This window comes from Hevea brasiliensis, chromosome 13 (genome assembly GCF_030052815.1).
Source record: "Hevea brasiliensis isolate MT/VB/25A 57/8 chromosome 13, ASM3005281v1, whole genome shotgun sequence".
Taxonomy (NCBI): Eukaryota; Viridiplantae; Streptophyta; class Magnoliopsida; order Malpighiales; family Euphorbiaceae; genus Hevea; species Hevea brasiliensis.
The window spans coordinates 68,368,229-68,387,038 of record NC_079505.1 but is presented as its reverse complement, the minus strand read 5'-3'; the positions used below and the strand labels follow the sequence as shown (position 1 = coordinate 68,387,038).

The 18,810-nt window shown below is 34.6% G+C and overlaps 1 protein-coding gene across 1 annotated transcript; it reads right to left on the bottom strand.

The window, feature by feature from the left end:
- Positions 1–835: 835 nt before the first annotated feature.
- On the bottom strand, positions 836–16,929 carry LOC110660059 (uncharacterized). Its single transcript, XM_058132130.1, has 16 exons — positions 16,638–16,929; positions 16,065–16,132; positions 15,430–15,585; positions 14,493–14,660; positions 14,130–14,280; positions 12,918–12,997; positions 6,875–7,147; positions 6,654–6,797; positions 5,285–5,419; positions 4,884–4,982; positions 4,321–4,377; positions 3,418–3,622; positions 2,070–2,188; positions 1,747–1,815; positions 1,368–1,466; positions 836–1,275 (listed from the first exon to the last, which is right to left on the bottom strand). The coding sequence occupies exons 1-16, from the start codon at positions 16,762–16,764 to the stop codon at positions 1,036–1,038; spliced, it is 2,190 nt and encodes a 729-aa protein (XP_057988113.1). The 5' UTR covers positions 16,765–16,929; the 3' UTR covers positions 836–1,035.
- Between the last annotated feature and the right edge of the window lie 1,881 nt (positions 16,930–18,810).

The following is an 18,810-nucleotide window of genomic DNA, read 5'->3' as shown; positions in this document are numbered from 1 at the left end:
CAGAGATCATCAAATTGGAAGATTAGATAGTAAAAATTAAATTGGAATGATATTATAATTCTGATGGTTGAATCTTCTTTTTGACTTTACTTTTTGTTTAATTTTGAAGCAAGAGGTCTCTATCAAGCCACCTTCCAGCAATACCATTTGCCACTCGTATTTGATTATAACCGTGAATGAACCAGAACAAAATTAAATCAGAATTGTTTAGTTTGATTTCAAGCCAAACTGAAGTTCCCATTTAAAGAATAAATAAATAAATAATTAAAAGAAATTAAACCGATAAATTTGAACCAAAATCAAGTCCTTGGAGTGGTTCTGAGCAGGTTCAAATCGGAATCAGCCCAATGGGCGTCTAGTTTGACCGATGAATATGGTGATTTTTTTTTCAAGTGGATAAAAAAGTTGACAAATCAAGTATGAGAAATTTGACATAATAATTGAATAATTTTCCATGTTCTCGAAGCTAGTAGTCAGTGTACACAGCACATCAACAATTTTTTATTGTGCCTGCCAAACATTGACCCCATTTTCGGCTGGAATCCTTAGGACAAATATTAGTTCAAACATACTGAACTTTATTCTCAAGTTACGCAAATAGACACTATTTAGAATATAGATAAGGAAACCACGTAAGCGACTGCCCAGATGACAGACTTGTAAGACAAGCCAATAGAACAACTCAGTGTATCATAAACTTGGTGTCTGGATCCTAGGGGCATCAAGTCGAAAAAAGAGAATACACAGCGCATAGGAGACCAAGTAAATGCTTGAAGGCTTAAAGCTTGCATTGCTTAGGTTAACCTCCCCACCCCACCTAAAAGGGACAAGAGAATAAACCAACAAATAAACAATGCTTTTTATTATTTTTCTTTTTCATGTTTCAGATTATGGAATTCATATAAACAATAATTTGAGAAAATTGATCTAAAACAATTACAAATGTTACAGTTGCTATACTGCCTGACTAGAATGCCAACCTGTTACGGGTTTCAAAATTGGGGTTTTTTTTTTTTTTTTTTTGGGAAGAAACTTTCAAGATCTCTTAACGACAGCAGTGGCGAAGCACGGATGGTGGATGAACTCAAGAGAAACCTTCAGTGATGGGTCAAGGGCTCCCACCTTACAAATGACATTTAGGGCAACACTATTGTGTTCTGCAACCAGCTCCAATCTGCGGAGTTCAGCTAATCTGTCTGGGTCATTGGAAAAACTACTTTTGATTTCCTTAGCAATCTTCTGAGCATCCTTGAAATAATTATACATGACTATGGTCTAGAGAATAGAGATACAGATAAATTAGTTGGGCTTTGCACAAGGAAAGATCATGGAAACAATAATAAGTCAAATGTCAAAAGACTACTCACAGAGAAACGAGCATAGGCTGTAGATTCCTTAAATGATGGATATGAAACATGGTCAGGAATGCAAGCTTTCTGTAGAAGCTCGAAATGTTGTATGAATCTCTGGAGGAAATAGTACATACTGTTAGAACAAACAATACATAACAGAGACGTAACATGGTAGCTTCCGAAAGGGAAATGATTTGATTTTCACAGATGAATTACACTAAGTGTTCTGCCCCAGAAGGTAAATGACATGATCACAGCACAGACATATCAGTTACTTTCAAAGGGGGCAGTCATCTAGTTAATGAATCCAACATTATGTTATATATCATAGTCACACTTTAATCTTTATTAAGAGAAAAATAAACCGTATGCATACAGACAGTATGAATTCTACCTCATGCTCAGAATTGAATGGGCTTGGACTGTGTAAAATCTTCAGCTCATTCCTCAAAGCAGCAAGCAGCTGGAAAGATGGAAAAAATCCTTAAGAGCATTTGACATGACAATGACGAAGCAAAAAAACATAATGTGAAGAATGGACAGCATCTGTTTCTCACATTCACCATATAGAAATGCTCACATCAACAAATTTTGGAAAACTCTGTTTAGAAATCTACATATATGGGTTAAAATCCAACTAAAATCCCAAAGTTCATCAAATAGCTGGTATGCAGATTATTCTCACACCATTCTAATTAAGGGGGATGGCATAATTACCAGTGTGAGCCCTTCAGCAAGACATATCTGGCACTGAAGAAACAAGACTGCATGTGGAATCCGACTTTCTCTTGCCAGATCCTTTGGAGAATCCTTTCTCTTCTTTCCCTTTCTTTTAGCTGATTAAAAGATGTACATGAATGAAACCAGTTGGCACCATAAGTTTTGGTAGAAATAGAACGTTAGAAGCGTAGAAACAATCACATGCAGATTTGTTATTTTTCCAACATGGTCAAACTACAAATGAACTGGCCAAGGAGTCGAATCCCTTTGGCACAAGTCTATCTCAAAATTACTCTGAACTATGAGTCAAATTCCTGGTCTACTGAGTAGGGTTGTGCACGGTTCTTAGGGGAACCAAACCGAACCAAATAACCATATCAAACCGATAGAAAACGTACCAAACCAAATTTATTTTGATACTTTAGTTCGGTTCTGGTTCTTCACTAAGAACCGAACCGGAATCATACCAGAACCAAACCGAAAACCGAATTTATACATATGTTTTTCTATGTTTTTTTTTAAATGTATTATATACTTTCAATATAATTATATATATTTATATATGTATATATAATTATGAACTAAATACAACCTAATATTATATTTCATTTTTTTATATTTTCTTAATAATTTTTGTTGTAAATACATTAAATTACCTTATAATTCTTAATTATAAATATACTATTATCTTATATATATATATATTCTTAATTATATTTGTATCTTATAGTTAAATATTATATGATTAATAAATAGTTAAAATATACATTATATGATATATTCATACTATTATATTATATTATATTTAATCCTAAATTATGCATGCATCTTATGGTTAAAGATTATATAATTTAAGTATAGCTGAAATATATATTATATGATATATTATGTATTAATAACTCAATTCAAAACTTAAATAATAAGTCAAGTATGACTTTTTAAGGAAATAATTATATAAATTTATTTTAAGAACCGAGAACCGAACCAAAACCAAAGAACTTAGAACTGTACTGAACCAGAACCGAAACAATGAAGAACCGAACTAGAACCGTACCGAAATTTTGGTTCGGTTCCAATTCCTAAGCAAACCCCGAACCGAACCAGAACCAAACACCCTACTATGGAGAAAGCATAATATCCATGCATACACTCAATGGATGAGAAAGCTTTCTTTTAACTTTTCCTTTTTATTTTCCTCTGAATTTCTGTACTCAGGTAAAACCAACAAAGAAGTGATTCAGAAAAATTTATTTTTCTTTTATGTAAATTTCATGTGTACCATAATTCATTAGCTACTAACTACCATCATCACAAGTCAAACAAGTAAAAGAGTAGGTATACCTACCAGTGCCATCAGTTGCTGACATCTTAAGATGTGTTTTCTCCGCAAGCTTGATTAAGATAACATAAAAATACCAATATACCATGCAATATTCACCGGGTGCATAGAGATCTAATTCAAAACCCAGCATGAGAAATCGGTGAGCAATCCAGTAAGTTTGCTCCTCCACCCAAACAAGGATCTGTTTAAATATTCTCACAGATATGCTCTGCAAAATCAATAAATTCGTCTCTAACCACGTTAACAAAAGAGCATTAAAGGTGTGATGACATATAGTGAATGGAAAATAAACCTAGAGCAGACAACAAAACTCTTAGAATGCATAAAGCAGAAGACTAATAACAAGTTACTTCCAAGAATATCAAACCAATAACAAATCCAACAATCTCCCTCTCATGTAAACCAAAAAGTTACCAGAATCCATTGTAAGAATATAATTCTGGGCAAATATTTTTAGACACGCATGGACAAAGTTGCATCTTCCTTTTGGTAAGTTTTGTCTTAGCAAATCTTGCAGTGACATTGACAAGTGTAATGTAGACAACATTTCAGCAATAGCCTAAACCAAATTAAGCAGAAGATAAATTATAACACTCCCAATAACTAGTTTCCTTTAACTATATGAGTTCACCCAATTAAAAATCCGCAATTCACTATTTTTGGTAGTTTCAAAACACTAGACATTATGCAGTGATTTATCACAATAGTTTCAGTTTCAAATAAATGTTTTATTCACAAGGATAATGATGATTTTGAAATTTCTTTCCTTAAAGAATTAAAAACATCATCAGTAATAAACACTGGGTAATGTATAGATCCAACCATGTTCAAAATGTTGCTGGTTTAAAGGTGGAATGATACTTTCCTCATATATATAAGCTTAACACCCAACAAAGTGCATTATACCTCATCATCTGAAGTGTTTGAGACTTCTCTGTACTCCTTAGTAAAAGCAAGTTCTAGCTGTTAGCCAACAGATGAAATAAAATGTTAGTCTATCTGTCTTTAGCAAATATGGTTGCTTATATGTTGTCTTAACTTAATAGGTGCAAGTGCACAGAATTCACTAAGTTGCAAAAACATTATTAAGGATGAAAGTTAAAACAGTTGAACAAGAAAAGGGTAGCAGTGGGATAGGGACCCAATGGAGGACATTTTACCAGAAATACCACCAGTTAAAACATAGTATCTATAAACAAGAACTGGGCCATAATGAAAAATAGGTAACATCCCATTCCTCTTACAAAATGTAAATAGATATCAAAAGAGTCAGGAAAAAGATATAGTTAATGTTAAATCAGATGCTGCAGCTTGAGAAATTTGAAAGAGATGCTATCCATCAGAAATTGCAAATCATCTCCAAACGAATAGTCACTGTTGTGACCAGTTAGCTTTTTTGTTAATTCTCTGATACAAATGCACAAGTACACACACAGAAAAGCAGCATGTTTGAAGGAGAATAAAACCACCTGTACATAGATAACACGCCAATCCTGTAAAATTTTTCCAAGTTTACGCCTTTGCCATGCAGCATTTGTACAAAGAATTTTGAGCATATTGATCACTAGCTGCATTACACAAAATGGCACCCACATTAAATGGAGTATCCAAAAAGCTGCCCTTCCCAATCCACAACATGCCAGTTTAAGTTGTACTTGAAATAATGCAGCATCATCTGCCCTGAACTTTCATCAAAACTTGGATATTGAAACATAAAAACAGTGCTTCCATTGACTTTACCCAAATTAATTCAGCTGACACAACAGCTAAAACAATAAATTTACAACAATCCAAGGAGGATAAAAAAAAAAAAAAGAAAAAAAAAAGAGAAGTCGAAGATATTATAATAAAATATAATAAATGTCTTTACCTGTCCTAGTTGTATAATATATTCATTCTTCTGAATATCATGGTTCTTTGCAACCTCAGGCAAGCCTGCTGCCCTAGTAATGACAGCAAAGATAGGATCCCGCCCATAAAGTTTCCCATCTTGAACCAGCAGAAGCTGTTTACAAGTTATAAACATTCAGAGTCCATAAAAATAAATAAATAAATAAAATCAGTATATCAGAAAAATAAGAAGTAAAGCTGAAAATTTTTTTCCAAGATAACTAGAAATAATTGCTGTCTGAAAGGGTTTAACATCCTAAAAATGATAAAGCAACAATAAAAAGAAAAACAACAGTGTGTGTGTGTGTGTGCACATAGGCAATTTACAATTTGGCTCTGAGGTTTGTCAAAAAACACCAGTTGGTCCCCTTATTTTCAATTTGAAACACTTTACTCCCCCAGGTTCCATTCCATCAACAAAAATGTCCCTCCATTCAAATTGAGTTTAAATTGCCATTAATTAAATGCCAAATGACCAAAATACCTTCAATTCTTCTTCCGCCCCACCCCTCTCTCTGTCTCTCTGCACACACACACTCTCCCCCTCTCTAGTCTCTACACTCTCTATCTCTCTCTTCTCTCCCCCTCCTCTCTCTCTCTCTCACTCTCTCTATCTCTCTAAAATCATCTCCTTCTCTCCCCCCCTCCCCCTTCCTCTCTCTCTATCTCTCTTCTCCTCCCTCTCTTTAAGCTCTGTTTGTCTCTCTCCATCTCTCTCTACATTCTGCCGTCAACAAGTCCATCAACCTCATTCAAATCCTTCCCAACCCAATTAAGAGAAAGTTACTGTTTGGCCCTTGAAGTTTGACCGACATTACGATTTGGTCTCTATATTTTGAAAATCGAACATTTTAATCTCTCACTTATGTTTCCTTTCAATTAAAATTAATTATTATCAAATAAATTAATTCTTTTTGTTCTATAAAAAGAATTCAAAAAAAAATTGAATAAGAACAAAGTTAATAAGAAAAAAAAAACAAATTATAATAATTTCAGCAATTATCTAATATAAGGACTAAATCATTCAATTTTTAAAATACAAAGACCAAGTTATAATATCAGTCAAAACCCAAGAACAAATAGTAAATTTCCCTTAAATGAATAAAGGATATATTTGTCTTTTCAATTAAACTAAAAGCAATATTGGACAGAAGACGAAAACATAAGTAAGGAACTAAATCGTTTAATTTTGAAAACACAAGGACCAAACTGTAATATGAGTCAAAACTCAGGGACCAAATAGCAAATTACCATATAAAGAAAGCTGTAATAGACCACCAATTGCAAGGTAATAAAAAAAAAAAAAAAAGGAGAGAGAGAGAGAGAGAGAGAGAGAGAGAGAGAGAAACCTGGAGATGTGCTCTCGCAACCAAATCAGGTTGAGACTTTTGAAACTGAACCAGAAAGCGCAAAAGAACTTCCAGAGATGGATCCAACGAGTAGGAACATATAAAATCTAGATCATGAAGAAGTTTTTCGAAGTACTCAGTTGCCTGACAGAACAAAAACAAATACTTCAATAATAAAATAACATACAAATAGGCACGCCACTATAAATAAAAGTTGTCACCTTTTTCCAACTAAGAAGTTTAATTGAGCGTGGTGGAGTGGGGGCAGAAATTCTACTATTTAAACTAGAGTCAAACCCAATTGGTTGATGACCAGAGGCGGTTGTTCTATCTTCCATACCATCTTCACAAGTTCCACAAGCATTTGACGCAAGGAATTCTGCTGATTTATAAATTGATTCTAGCTCTGATATGCAGGCAGCTATATGTTTTCTGGCCAACTCCATACCTCTACCTTGTGGTCGCTTCATACAAGTGAGAACATGAAGAAAATGCTGAAAGCAAAGGAAGAAAAATGGTAAAAACATAATTAGACCAATAAATATCATAAAGATATACATAAAATGCAATAAAGCTTAACCAAATAGATGATAGAAGGAAAAACCAAATAAACTTAGACTTATAAGCCATATTTGCTAAAAGTGGATGCAATTGCTAAAACAAACATAACCTGAGAGAAGAAATAAAATAGTGACATTTAAGATTATTTACATAAACAGTTAAGATAAACAAGGAAAAGTAGATAATAAAATTACAGATATGTACAAAAATCCTATCATCAATACAGATTACTGATGCCTTACAAACGGGAGGTGACGAGAGAGAAAGAAAAAACAAAAAAGTATTAACAGGCGATTGTTAAAAGAACTTTTTTTTTGTGGTACAATTGGCTTCGACTAGTACTCGAACTTGAGACATCGTAGGCTTGGAGAGACTCCAATCTCCAATACCACTGAGCTAAAGCTTAATGGTTGTTAAAAGAACTTTTTAACGGACTTCAAATTTTACATACACAAAGTATGAACAGTTTCCTCAATCTACGTGGCGGATTAAGAGATCAAACTAATGGAAAAGGATGAAAAAGTGAAAAGGAAAGATAATATTTCAAAAAAGTCTTCTTTTTTTTCTCCCTGTTATGGAAAATCAATCACTATGTTATAGAAAGTCAATCACTATATTATTTCTCTGTATATTCTGTATTCTATATTCCTATTTAGGATTTCTTATTTAGGATTTCTTCCTAATTAGTAGAACACAATTATAGGAATTAATTGTATATATATACCCATGTACAGATTAATTGAAATCAATGAGAATCATCTCTTCCTATATGGTATCAAAGCAGGTCATCAATCTAGGATGACTATTTGTTCTCACTACCCAGCTCAGGAGAGACCTTGGCCGCCGACCGGCCGTTTCGATCCCGATCAACATCGCCAGCGTCGCCTCAACCCCCTCATTCCACCACTGTGTATTGTTGCCTGATCCAGTATAGTATACCATTAAAGGACTTCTGAGGTTTGACTCTCAGATCCTATTTCGGTATTTGCTTGATTTGTGATTTTGGGTTATTTTGCTGCTATAAGCACTTTGGATTAGCGTTTCGGTTAGTTTTCTTTATCTCAACAAATGGCAGACAATAAGAATGTTATTTCTGATGTGATTCCGGTGATGACTAATATCACGGAACACAAACTTAATGATTCGAATTACCTGGAGTGGAGTAAGACTGTTAGGGTCTATTTGCGTAGCATTGATAAGGATGATCACCTTACTAAAGATCCACCCACTGATGATACACGACAAACTTGGCTAAGGGAGGATGCTCGGTTGTTTTTGAAGCTTCGAAACTCGATTCATAGTGAGGTAATTAGTTTAATTAATCACTGTGAATTTGTTAAGGAATTGATGGATTACTTAGATTTTCTGTATTCTGGTAAAGAGAATATCTCCCGTATTTATGATGTTTGTAAGGCATTATACCATGCTGAGAAAGAGTATAAGTCTCTCACGGCTTATTTTATGGATTTTAAACGGGTATATGAGGAACTTAATGTATTGTTGCCTTTTAGCCCTAATGTGAAAGTTCAGCAGGCTCAACGGGAGCAACTGGCTGTTATGAGTTTTCTTGCAGGCCTTCCTTTAGAATATGAGACTATTAAATCTCAGATTCTCTCCAGTTCTTAGATTTCCTCTTTGCATGAAACGTTCACACGGGTCCTTCGTACAGAGAGTACTCAATCTTCACAGCCTGCCAGCAGTGCTCTTATTAGCCATAATCCAAATGGACAACAGGGTGATAGAAGAGGGAGTAGAGGAGGAATTATAGGCAACAGAAGTAATCAGCGTAATGGAGAGGCTAATTCTAATCAGGACTAAAGAGGAGTCATTTGTTATTATTGCCATGAGCCTAGCCATACAAAATATAATTGTCCGCAACTTCAGAGAAAAAATCAACGATCACAGATGGCAAATATGGCAGCAGAGAATTCTACAGTATCTTCCTCTGAGAAAACTATTTTGGTATCTGCAGAGGATTTTGCACAATTTTCCCAGTATCAAGCATCTCTAAAGCCTACCAGTTTCCCTGTCACTGCGATCGCTGAGTCAGGTAATTCTACTAACATGCCTTGTGTCTTCTTCATCCAAATGGGTTATTGATTCTGGTGCGACAGATCACATGACAGGTAATTCTAGTCTTCTATCTGCTTTTCAGTCTAATCTCACTTCCTCTACTGTTACTTTAGCTAATGGTTCTACTTCTTGTGTCATGGGTTCTGGAACTGCGAACCCGACTTCGTCAATTTCTTTGTCTTCTGTTTTGTGTCTAGCAAAATTCTCTTTTAATCTACTTTCTGTTAGTAAACTTACTCGTACCTTAAATTATTCTATTTCCTTTTTTCCTGACCAGTGTTTGTTTCAGGATCTTACGATGAAGCAGATTATTGGTAGAGGACGCGAGTCAGGTGGTCTTCACATTCTGGAAAATCATGTACTGCGGTCGCTTGTTTGCTCCAGTACCTTAACACCTCTTGAAGCTCATTGTCGATTGGGTCATCCTTCTTTGTCTACCATGAAGAAGCTGTATCCTTAATTTCAGTCTTTATCAGTACTAGAATGTGAGTCGTGTCAGTTTGCAAAACATCATCGTTTGCCTTCTGTGTCTAGAGTCAATAAATGGGCTTCATCCCCTTTTGAGTTAGTTCATTCTGATGTTTGGGGTCCTTGTTCTGTTACATCTAAAACTGGATTTCATTATTTTGTTACTTTTGTTGATGATTACTCTCGTGTTACCTGGTTATATTTAATAAAGAATCGTTCTGAGCTATTTTCTATCTTTTGTTCCTTTAGTAATGAAATCAAAACTCAATTTAATATTTCTGTGCGCATATTAAAAAGTGACAATACCAAAGAATACTTTTCAGTACAATTTCAGCCTTATATGATACAAAATGACATTTTTCATCAGTCTTCCTGTGTGGATACCCCATCCCAAAATGGCACGGCCGAAAGAAAAAATCGACATCTTCTTGAGGTAACTCGTGCTCTTCTTTTTCATATGAAAGTACCTAAACACTTTTGGGCGGATGCAGTTTCTACGATATGTTTTTTTGATCAATCGTATACCGTCTTCTGTCCTTAATGGGAATATTCCTTATACTGCTTTGTTTCCTACAAAATCTTTGTTCCCTATTGAACCCCGTATTTTTTGTTGTACCTGTTTTGTGCGTGATGTTCGTCCACAGGTTACTAAATTGGATCCAAAATCTCTCAAATGTGTTTTCCTTCGGTACTCCCGGCTCCAAAAAGGGTACCGTTGTTTCTCTCCTACTCTTAATCGTTATCTTGTTTCTATAGATGTCACATTTTTTGAGTCCACTCCATTTTTTCCTCCATCATCTGTGTATGAGAGTCAGGGGGAGGAGGATGATCTCTTAATATATACTGTACAACCAATGTCTAGTCCTCTCCCACAGCCTGTTCCTTCTGTCTCTAGACCTACTCGACCTCCCGTTGTTCATGTTTATTCCAGGAGATTGGAGATTCCTAACTCAGATCCTCCACCAGCTACTTCGTTGGGAGATCCTGTACCTCATACTGATCATGATTCTGATCTAGACTTACCCATTGCTCTTCGTAAAGGTAAACGTTCATGTACTTACCCTATCTCTTCTTTTATTTCTTATAATCAATTGTCTTCTTGTTCTCAGTGTTTTGTTACTTCTTTAGACTCTGTTCCTATCCCTAATACTGTTGGTGAGGCACTGTCTCATCCTGGCTGGTGTGATGCTATGAAAGAGGAAATGGAGGCTTTATATGCTAATGGTACATGGGAACTATTGCCTTTGTCCACCGGTAAGAAAACTATTGGTTGCAAATGGGTATTTACAATAAAGGTAAATCCTGATGGTTCTGTGGCTAGGTTAAAAGCACACCTTGTAGCAAAAGGATATGCTCAAACATATGGGGTTTATTACTCTGATACTTTTTCTCCTGTAGCTAAAGTTACTTCTATTCGCTTGTTTATCTCTTTAGCAGCTACATATGATTGGCCCCTGCATCAATTGGATATCAAGAATGCTTTCCTTCATGGTGATCTTCAGGAGGAGGTGTATATGGAGCAACCACCTGGGTTTGTTGCTCAGGGAGAGTTGGGTAAAGTTTGTAGGCTTCGGAAGTCTCTTTATGGCTTGAAACAAAGTCCTAGGACATGGTTTGGGAGATTCAGTGAAGCAGTACAGAAATTTGGTATGCAAAAGAATAAGTGTAATCACTCAGTATTTTATAGGCAATCTGAGGCTGGTCTAATTCTCTTGGTAGTCTATGTGGATGGCATTGTCATCACTGGGAGTGACTCTGCAGGTATTTCATCTCTTAAAACCTTCCTCCAAACTCAATTTCAGACCAAAGACTTGGGATTATTAAAGTATTTCTTGGGTATCGAAGTTATGAGAAGTAAGAAGGGTATTTTCTTCTCTCAAAGAAAATATGTCCTCGATCTATTGACAAAGACAGGAAAATTAGGTGCTAAACCTTGTAGCGCACCAATGACTCCAACTTTACAACTGTTAGCAGGGGATAGTGAGTTGTTTGAAGATCCAGAGAGATACAGGAGATTGGTAGAAAAATTGAACTACCTTACAGTCACTCCTCCTGACATTGCTTATGCCGTTAGTGTGGTAAGTCAGTTTATGTCTTCCCCAACTGTTGCTCATTGGGAAGCCTTGGAACAAATCTTGTGTTATCTGAAGGGCGCTCCAGGAAGAGGTTTGCTATATGGTAATCATGGACATTTGAATGTTGAATGTTTTTCAGATGCCAACCGGGCTGGATCTAAGGTTGACAGGAAGTCAACTACTGGATATTGCGTTTTTATTGGAGGAAATTTGGTGTCTTGGAGAAGCAAGAAGCAGAGTGTAGTTTCTCGATCTAGTGCTGAATCCGAATACGAAGCCATGGCACAATCAGTATGTGAGGTAATGTGGATACTTCAATAACTAGATGAGACAGGTTTTAAGACCTCCCTGGCTGCGAAATTGTGGTGTGATAATCAAGCTGCTCTTCATATTGCTTCTAATCCAGTGTGTCATGAGCGAACCAAACATATTGAGATTGATTGTCACTTTATTCGTGAAAAGATTTAACAACAGATCATCTCAATAGGACACATCAAAACTGGAGAGCAGTTAGGAGATATTTTCACAAAAGCTCTGAATGGAGCTAGGATTGACTACATTTGTAACAAGTTGGGCATGATTAACATCTATACTCCAACTTGAGGGGGAGTGTTATGGAAAATCAATCACTATGTTATAGAAAGTCAATCACTATATTATTTCTCTGTATATTCTGTATTCTGTATTCCTATTTAGGATTTCTTATTTAGGATTTCTTCCTAATTAGTAGAACACAATTATAGGAATCAATTGTATATATATACCCATGTACAGATTAATTGAAATTAATGAGAATCATCTCTTTCTACACACCCAAAATTACAACAATATTTGAAATCAAAGAATTATTTTTGGACCCCCTTCTCACTATAATTTTTGGCATTGATGCAGGATTTAAAACCCCTAAATATGATCACATACAAAAGTAGCAACCAATATTTGAACTGTGGTGACAATGGGAAAAGAAATAAATACAATAATAAGTGGGGTAGTATGCAAAAATACTGAAAGGAAGGAGGGAAATTTAAAGCACAGGCAAGAGTCCATATCATCCAGAGCACTTAAAAGAGCAAACACAGGATAAGACCTTACGAAAGCGTATGCGGCACAACAACGCTTTGCAATAGCCTTCCTCCAGATCAATATTAGCTTGTAATGGCTCTATATCTGTTTCAACAAGATTACAACATTTAACCAAGATAAAATGCTTAATATATTGTTAATTGGCATCAGACCATAATCACAAGCTGCTTATTCGGAAAAAAAAATGACATACGATTTATCTATCAATAACATTAGCCTCACATGGTAATAATAATATAGTCATGTATGAGTGAATTACAAATAGCAGAAACCTCATAGAGTAATGAAAGTAATGAAGCTACAGAGTAATGAAAAGTAGTCAAGAAGGCACATAAAAAATGATGCGCTAACGAGCTACAAAGAGATCTTCAGTCAACCCATAAAAATAGCTCAACAGAAGTAAGAAACTTTGAGTGCCCTTGTGTCCAAGGCTTTCTACATTGCAGCATCTAGTGAGGGTCAGATTTAACAGAAAATATAGGCACTTTTATCAGCAACTGGGATAAAAATGGTTGCTATAGCATGATCTTCAGTATATGGTGCTCAAAACTTTGAAGAATAATTATTAAATACAATACAAGTCAATGGCATTTTTAGTGTGAGCAAATGAAGGATATTACATGAACTTTTAAAACTTAAAATTAAGGATTTTGCATTTGAAGTGTGGCTTTCTAGTAAATTATTTGACCTATTACATGACACTAATCACTTGCAAGAGAAATTTTCAACATGGCAATCGGTTATCCCTTGTAATTGCTAATCAGCATTTAGATTAACTCCAATGGCTCCATTTGAGTCTTTTGACCTCAAGTTCAGTCTTTGGATGAAAGAGACATACAAAGCCAAAGTAAATAAGTTTATATTTCTTTATTGGCATTCAAAAAGTTAACGCCTCCCTATTTGTCAAGGATACCTTGGACAAAAATCTTTCTATGCAATGACAAATTAACAAATTATGGAAAAAAGTCTTCAATGACCACGAAAGGACCCATTTGATATAAAAGTTTTTCTTTTTTTAATCAGTTTGTTGAGTACACCATAACCTCAAACATATTAAAGTTTTCTAATCCAAGGTTTTTTGGTTACAAAATGGCCTATCTTGGTTATCAATTGAAACTAAAAAAAGTGAATAATGAATACCATTATTATTACATTCAATTCTCCTGAATCTTGATTATTTTGCTTCTATTAAATTTGAGCATACTGAGATAAATACCCTCTAATACTTTTCTTTTGGATGACGGGGCTTTACAAGCACGCAGTTGGCGAGAAATATTTTCTTCGACGGCATTTAACAAGGATAAGCACTTATCATCTCCATGCTCATTAAGAGGAAGACCATATGCCATTGTAAAAAGATCCTCTTCCTGCCAAAGAAACAAATAAAGTGAATAGTGAATCTATAAGCATTTTTCATCAGAACATTAGTTAAAAATAAAATTTAAGTGCCATCTTTTGTAATAAGGGTGTATATGCAGTTTCACATTAAGATATCAATCATATATGAATTAATGGTAAAACTGATACATAATTATCTCACAAAATAAACAGAGGCCAAAGAGCTGTTGGAATACATTACTTCATGTGTGCGTGCATCTGATACAACTGAAACAACTGCTTTGCATGTTGCACGAATGACTTTGCAATAAGAATCCAATAAGGCATGTGATGCTGTCCTATCAGGCCTCAAAAGATAGATGCAAGAAAAGACAGTTTGTGCCAAAGAGTGACCCTTGTGCCATGTTGCCTGCCATGAAGACTGCTATTCAGAAATAATCTTCTCATTCTTTATTGGTTAGAATTAAATTTAAGATGTTCCCTAATACCATTCCATTATTTTACCACATGAGCCAAGACCCAGGGGCATTTATAATTTCCATATCCGAGAACACATGAGAATGGGAACAGCCACTAAAAATAGACAAGAGAAGACATCGCATGGCACACATGCACATGTGTGCATGTCTGCAAATAGGTATATGAACTTGCATAAAATTAATGTATCTAACATTTTTCTTAATCTTTACTTCCTTTTTTTTCTTTTTCTATTTTTCTATAATTAATAAATAAAAGAACCTTGGCTTCACTAATGAGCTTTAGCTCAGTGGTACTGGAGTCCTCTCTAAGGTTGTAAAAACTTCATCTTTTCATAAACGAGATAAATGGGTATTGAAAATAAGTATAATTAAGTTTTGATGAACAAAAGAATAAGAGAAGCATTTTAGAACCACATTACTCAGATATTATTAATATTGAAATTGCAATAAACAGGGTTTCGCTTATTAAAAAAAGAACAGCCACATGACACTGATGCAAACTTCAAATTTTGTAAGGAAGTATGCTATTCCTCTTTCTTCTTTTGTTTAGACATATATCAGTTCGACTTAAATGGTAAAAACAAAAATTTTAATATCCATCAACATGCCCCAGTGTCTCTCACAATATGAAATTGTTGTTTAAGATACACGTACCTGTCATATAGGATAAACTCCATACTGGAAATAATACTACAATACCTCACATGCCAGTAGATAGTCCACGATATCAATGATGCATTGAACATCAACGGTTTTATCAAAGCTAATAGGAATTGGAGCAGCACCGTCTTCAATTGCTTCATCAACAGAGCAGTATCTACTGATGATACCTGAATCCATCTTTGGGTCCATTATCTAACAGAAACAATTAACACTAAGACTTAAGTCAAAGAGCATAACTTATTGTTAATTAAAACGAAAAAGAAAATATAGATGGCAAAAATTTAAGTTTGCTTTTACTATTTGACAAAGTAAAAACAACAAACACTCATGGGGAAAACCCCTAGCCAACATTGTGTATATTAGACATAAATAAATAATTGCATTCAGAATTTCAGATAAAACTAATTTTACTTGGAGAGCCATGTGGAAGATTGGACCACCACAAGGGGAGGGGAGAGAATTAACCTCCCAATGTTGCATCTTATATTTAGGAAGCCGCATGACTGAGAACATTGAGTGCTTATAATCTCTAAAAAATTTTAAAAAGAATTTTTTTCAAAATGCAAATGTGCAACAGAATGGTTAATCATTTGCTATCATAGTCATAATAGTTTATTATCATTTGGTGATAGGAGCTTCAGTATTCATTGGTAGGGGAAAAATAGGAATACCTCTAAAGCAGACATGGCCGCAAAAAGATTAAAATTCTCTCCATGAACGAGCTCTCCATCTCGAAGTTCTGTAACCAAACATTAGAACAAAGAAGGTGAATCATCAATAACTAAACATTAACACCCTCACATCAGAGCAGACAAGCTACAAAGTTTCAGTTGGCAGTGATTAAAAAGCAATATCATAGCAGAATACCCAAAAAAAAAAAAAAATCAGATCAATATGAAAGGCAATTAGTCAGAAGCACAAGCCTCTACATAATGTACCACCTGAAGAAAAATGGATTTAACACAAATTCTTAATGCCATATTCATTAACCGAGAAATGAAAAGAAGCAAATTTTAACAAAACCCAACAAGTAGAATGACCATTAAGAGCAGACTTTTCTTTATCTACTTAATATCGCAAACTAATAAAAGAATCGCAGCTTTACACCATCAAAGAGAAGTAGAAAACTACTTAGCTCATTCTGTAGTTAGTCTGCTCACCATTTTTCTTTTCATTAAAAAAAAAAGTCGATAACAATAAGATTGATGATTAATGAGAGGAAAAATCGAAAGCAAATCATCAACCTCTACAAGCGGCTTCGAGGAGGGGTGAAGCATCTGCCCAGACAGTGTTTTCAGTTGCTGGAATGGAGGAGGTGGGCTGTGGTGCGTGTCGGTCCATGGACGCTTTCTCCGTGCTTTCCCAATCCATCGTTAACCCCTTGGAAGACTCAGAGAGAGAGAGAGAGAGAGAGAGAGAGAGAGAGAGAGAGAGCACAGGTGGTAGATTCTTTGCTTCGATACTGAGACCGGAGGAAGCGAGTGACCCTCCGCGTGAAATAGGGCTTAGGGCATTTTACTTGGGTCGGGTCCTCATCTTAACCTGGTCATGGATAATAGGGTGCGAATTATCCTATTACAGCTTCTTTTTTTTTTTTTTTTAAAAGAGAGAGAATTATTCCCCGACAATTGAATAACCGAATTTAATTGATAGAATTCGATTATTTTAATAGAAATATATTTAATTTAATATTATTATCTATTAGTAATTTTAACATTTTTTTTAATTATCATATTAATTGCTTTTGATTCGATAATAAATTAATTAAAATAATTAAATTTATAACACTCTCTTACTTGATTTACTGTGTAACTGAGCAAAGTAATGTCACGACCTGTACCAGAACACCTAGTTTTATTTTCCTTTAACTAATTGTCACTTTAGGTTTATTATAAATTAATTATGAAAATTTTAAGTGAAAATTACCTGTTAAATATTTACCTGTTTAAATATTTTAATAATATAATCTCAATTTCATAACTACTTAATATCATAAATCATGTTTTCATATTATTCACATCCATTCCATACATGGATTTATCTCATTCCCTTAATTTACTCAATGTACATAGTTTACATAATTTTTATACAAACTCAAAACTTAATTACAAGTTTTACATTTAATTACAATATGTGAAATATACATTGCTTTGGAACCGTGAGCCCTACCAAAATAGTATGATGAGGTGACAAGTAGATCTATCTCAAAATCCCAGTCTGATATCTACTTGGTCTTATCTATAGTACTTGCATAAAGAAAAATTATCACGCTAAGCAATTTTGCTTAGTGGTACAATAGTAAAATGGAAATACAATATACAAATAAAAATAATAACTCATATTTGAAGTAATATAAGAGAACACATATTTAATTTAATCACGAATTATTTAAAAGAAAACAGAACTTGTGATGTCAAATTTCTGTTTTTTTTTGGAACATTTATTTCTTTTCATATTTCTTTTTCTTTATCTTGATATTCAGCTTCTTTAATTTATTTCAGTGCCTAAGTAACTTATAATCAAACTGTTTAGACAAGATATGCGGGTTATACTGGCGTTGGACACTCGGTGCCTCAGGCTATCATACCGTCAGACACATCGGTGCCTACTGGGTAAGCTATGTAGTTAGGCATAAAAGCCATCAAAGTAACATTAATAAAAGATAACCACATTGAACACTCGATGCCTGCTAATGGTATCCAGGCATAAAAGCTAAAAGCAGTATTGTTAATCTCATCCGTTCTTGGCATGCCAATCTATTCAACCCTAACACTACTGTCTAGGTATACTCAGGCTACTTATCATTATTAGTAAGTCAAAATTCTCATTATTTCAACATTCATTCATCATGGGAGCATAAGTCCCAAAATACAATTTCACATGTCCTTCATGTTTTTCATGCCATTGGCATTCATTACCTTTCATATTTTGAACCATTTTGTTAACATTACATAAATTCCAGATTTAATACCTCAACTTCTTTAACAATTTTGATCAAGGTATAGCAGGAATTAGGTTATACTTTCTTTATGAGATTTGTAGATATATATCTTATATTTATTTTGGCTTTGAAATTATTCAATTTGTATTTGTGTAGCCTAAATTATGGCCAATTTACCAAAACTAGTCTAGTGACCATTTTCCAGTTTTCAGGGTATTCCAGAATCCAGACAGATTCTAGACTAATTTTTTCAAGCTATTTTGAATAGGTTGTAGTTATAATTTGACTTCATGTTCTTCATATGAATTGTTCCCCCTTTGTTTCAGGATTGCACGGGTTCAAGATTGCACGGGTTCAAGAATCACTAAATTTGGGATTTTGTAGAGTGAGTTATGGGTAAATGACCAACCCTGATTCACAAATGCATTATCCAGTGATTTCCAGGTTTTCAAGTTTTCAGGTCAATTTTCACTTAA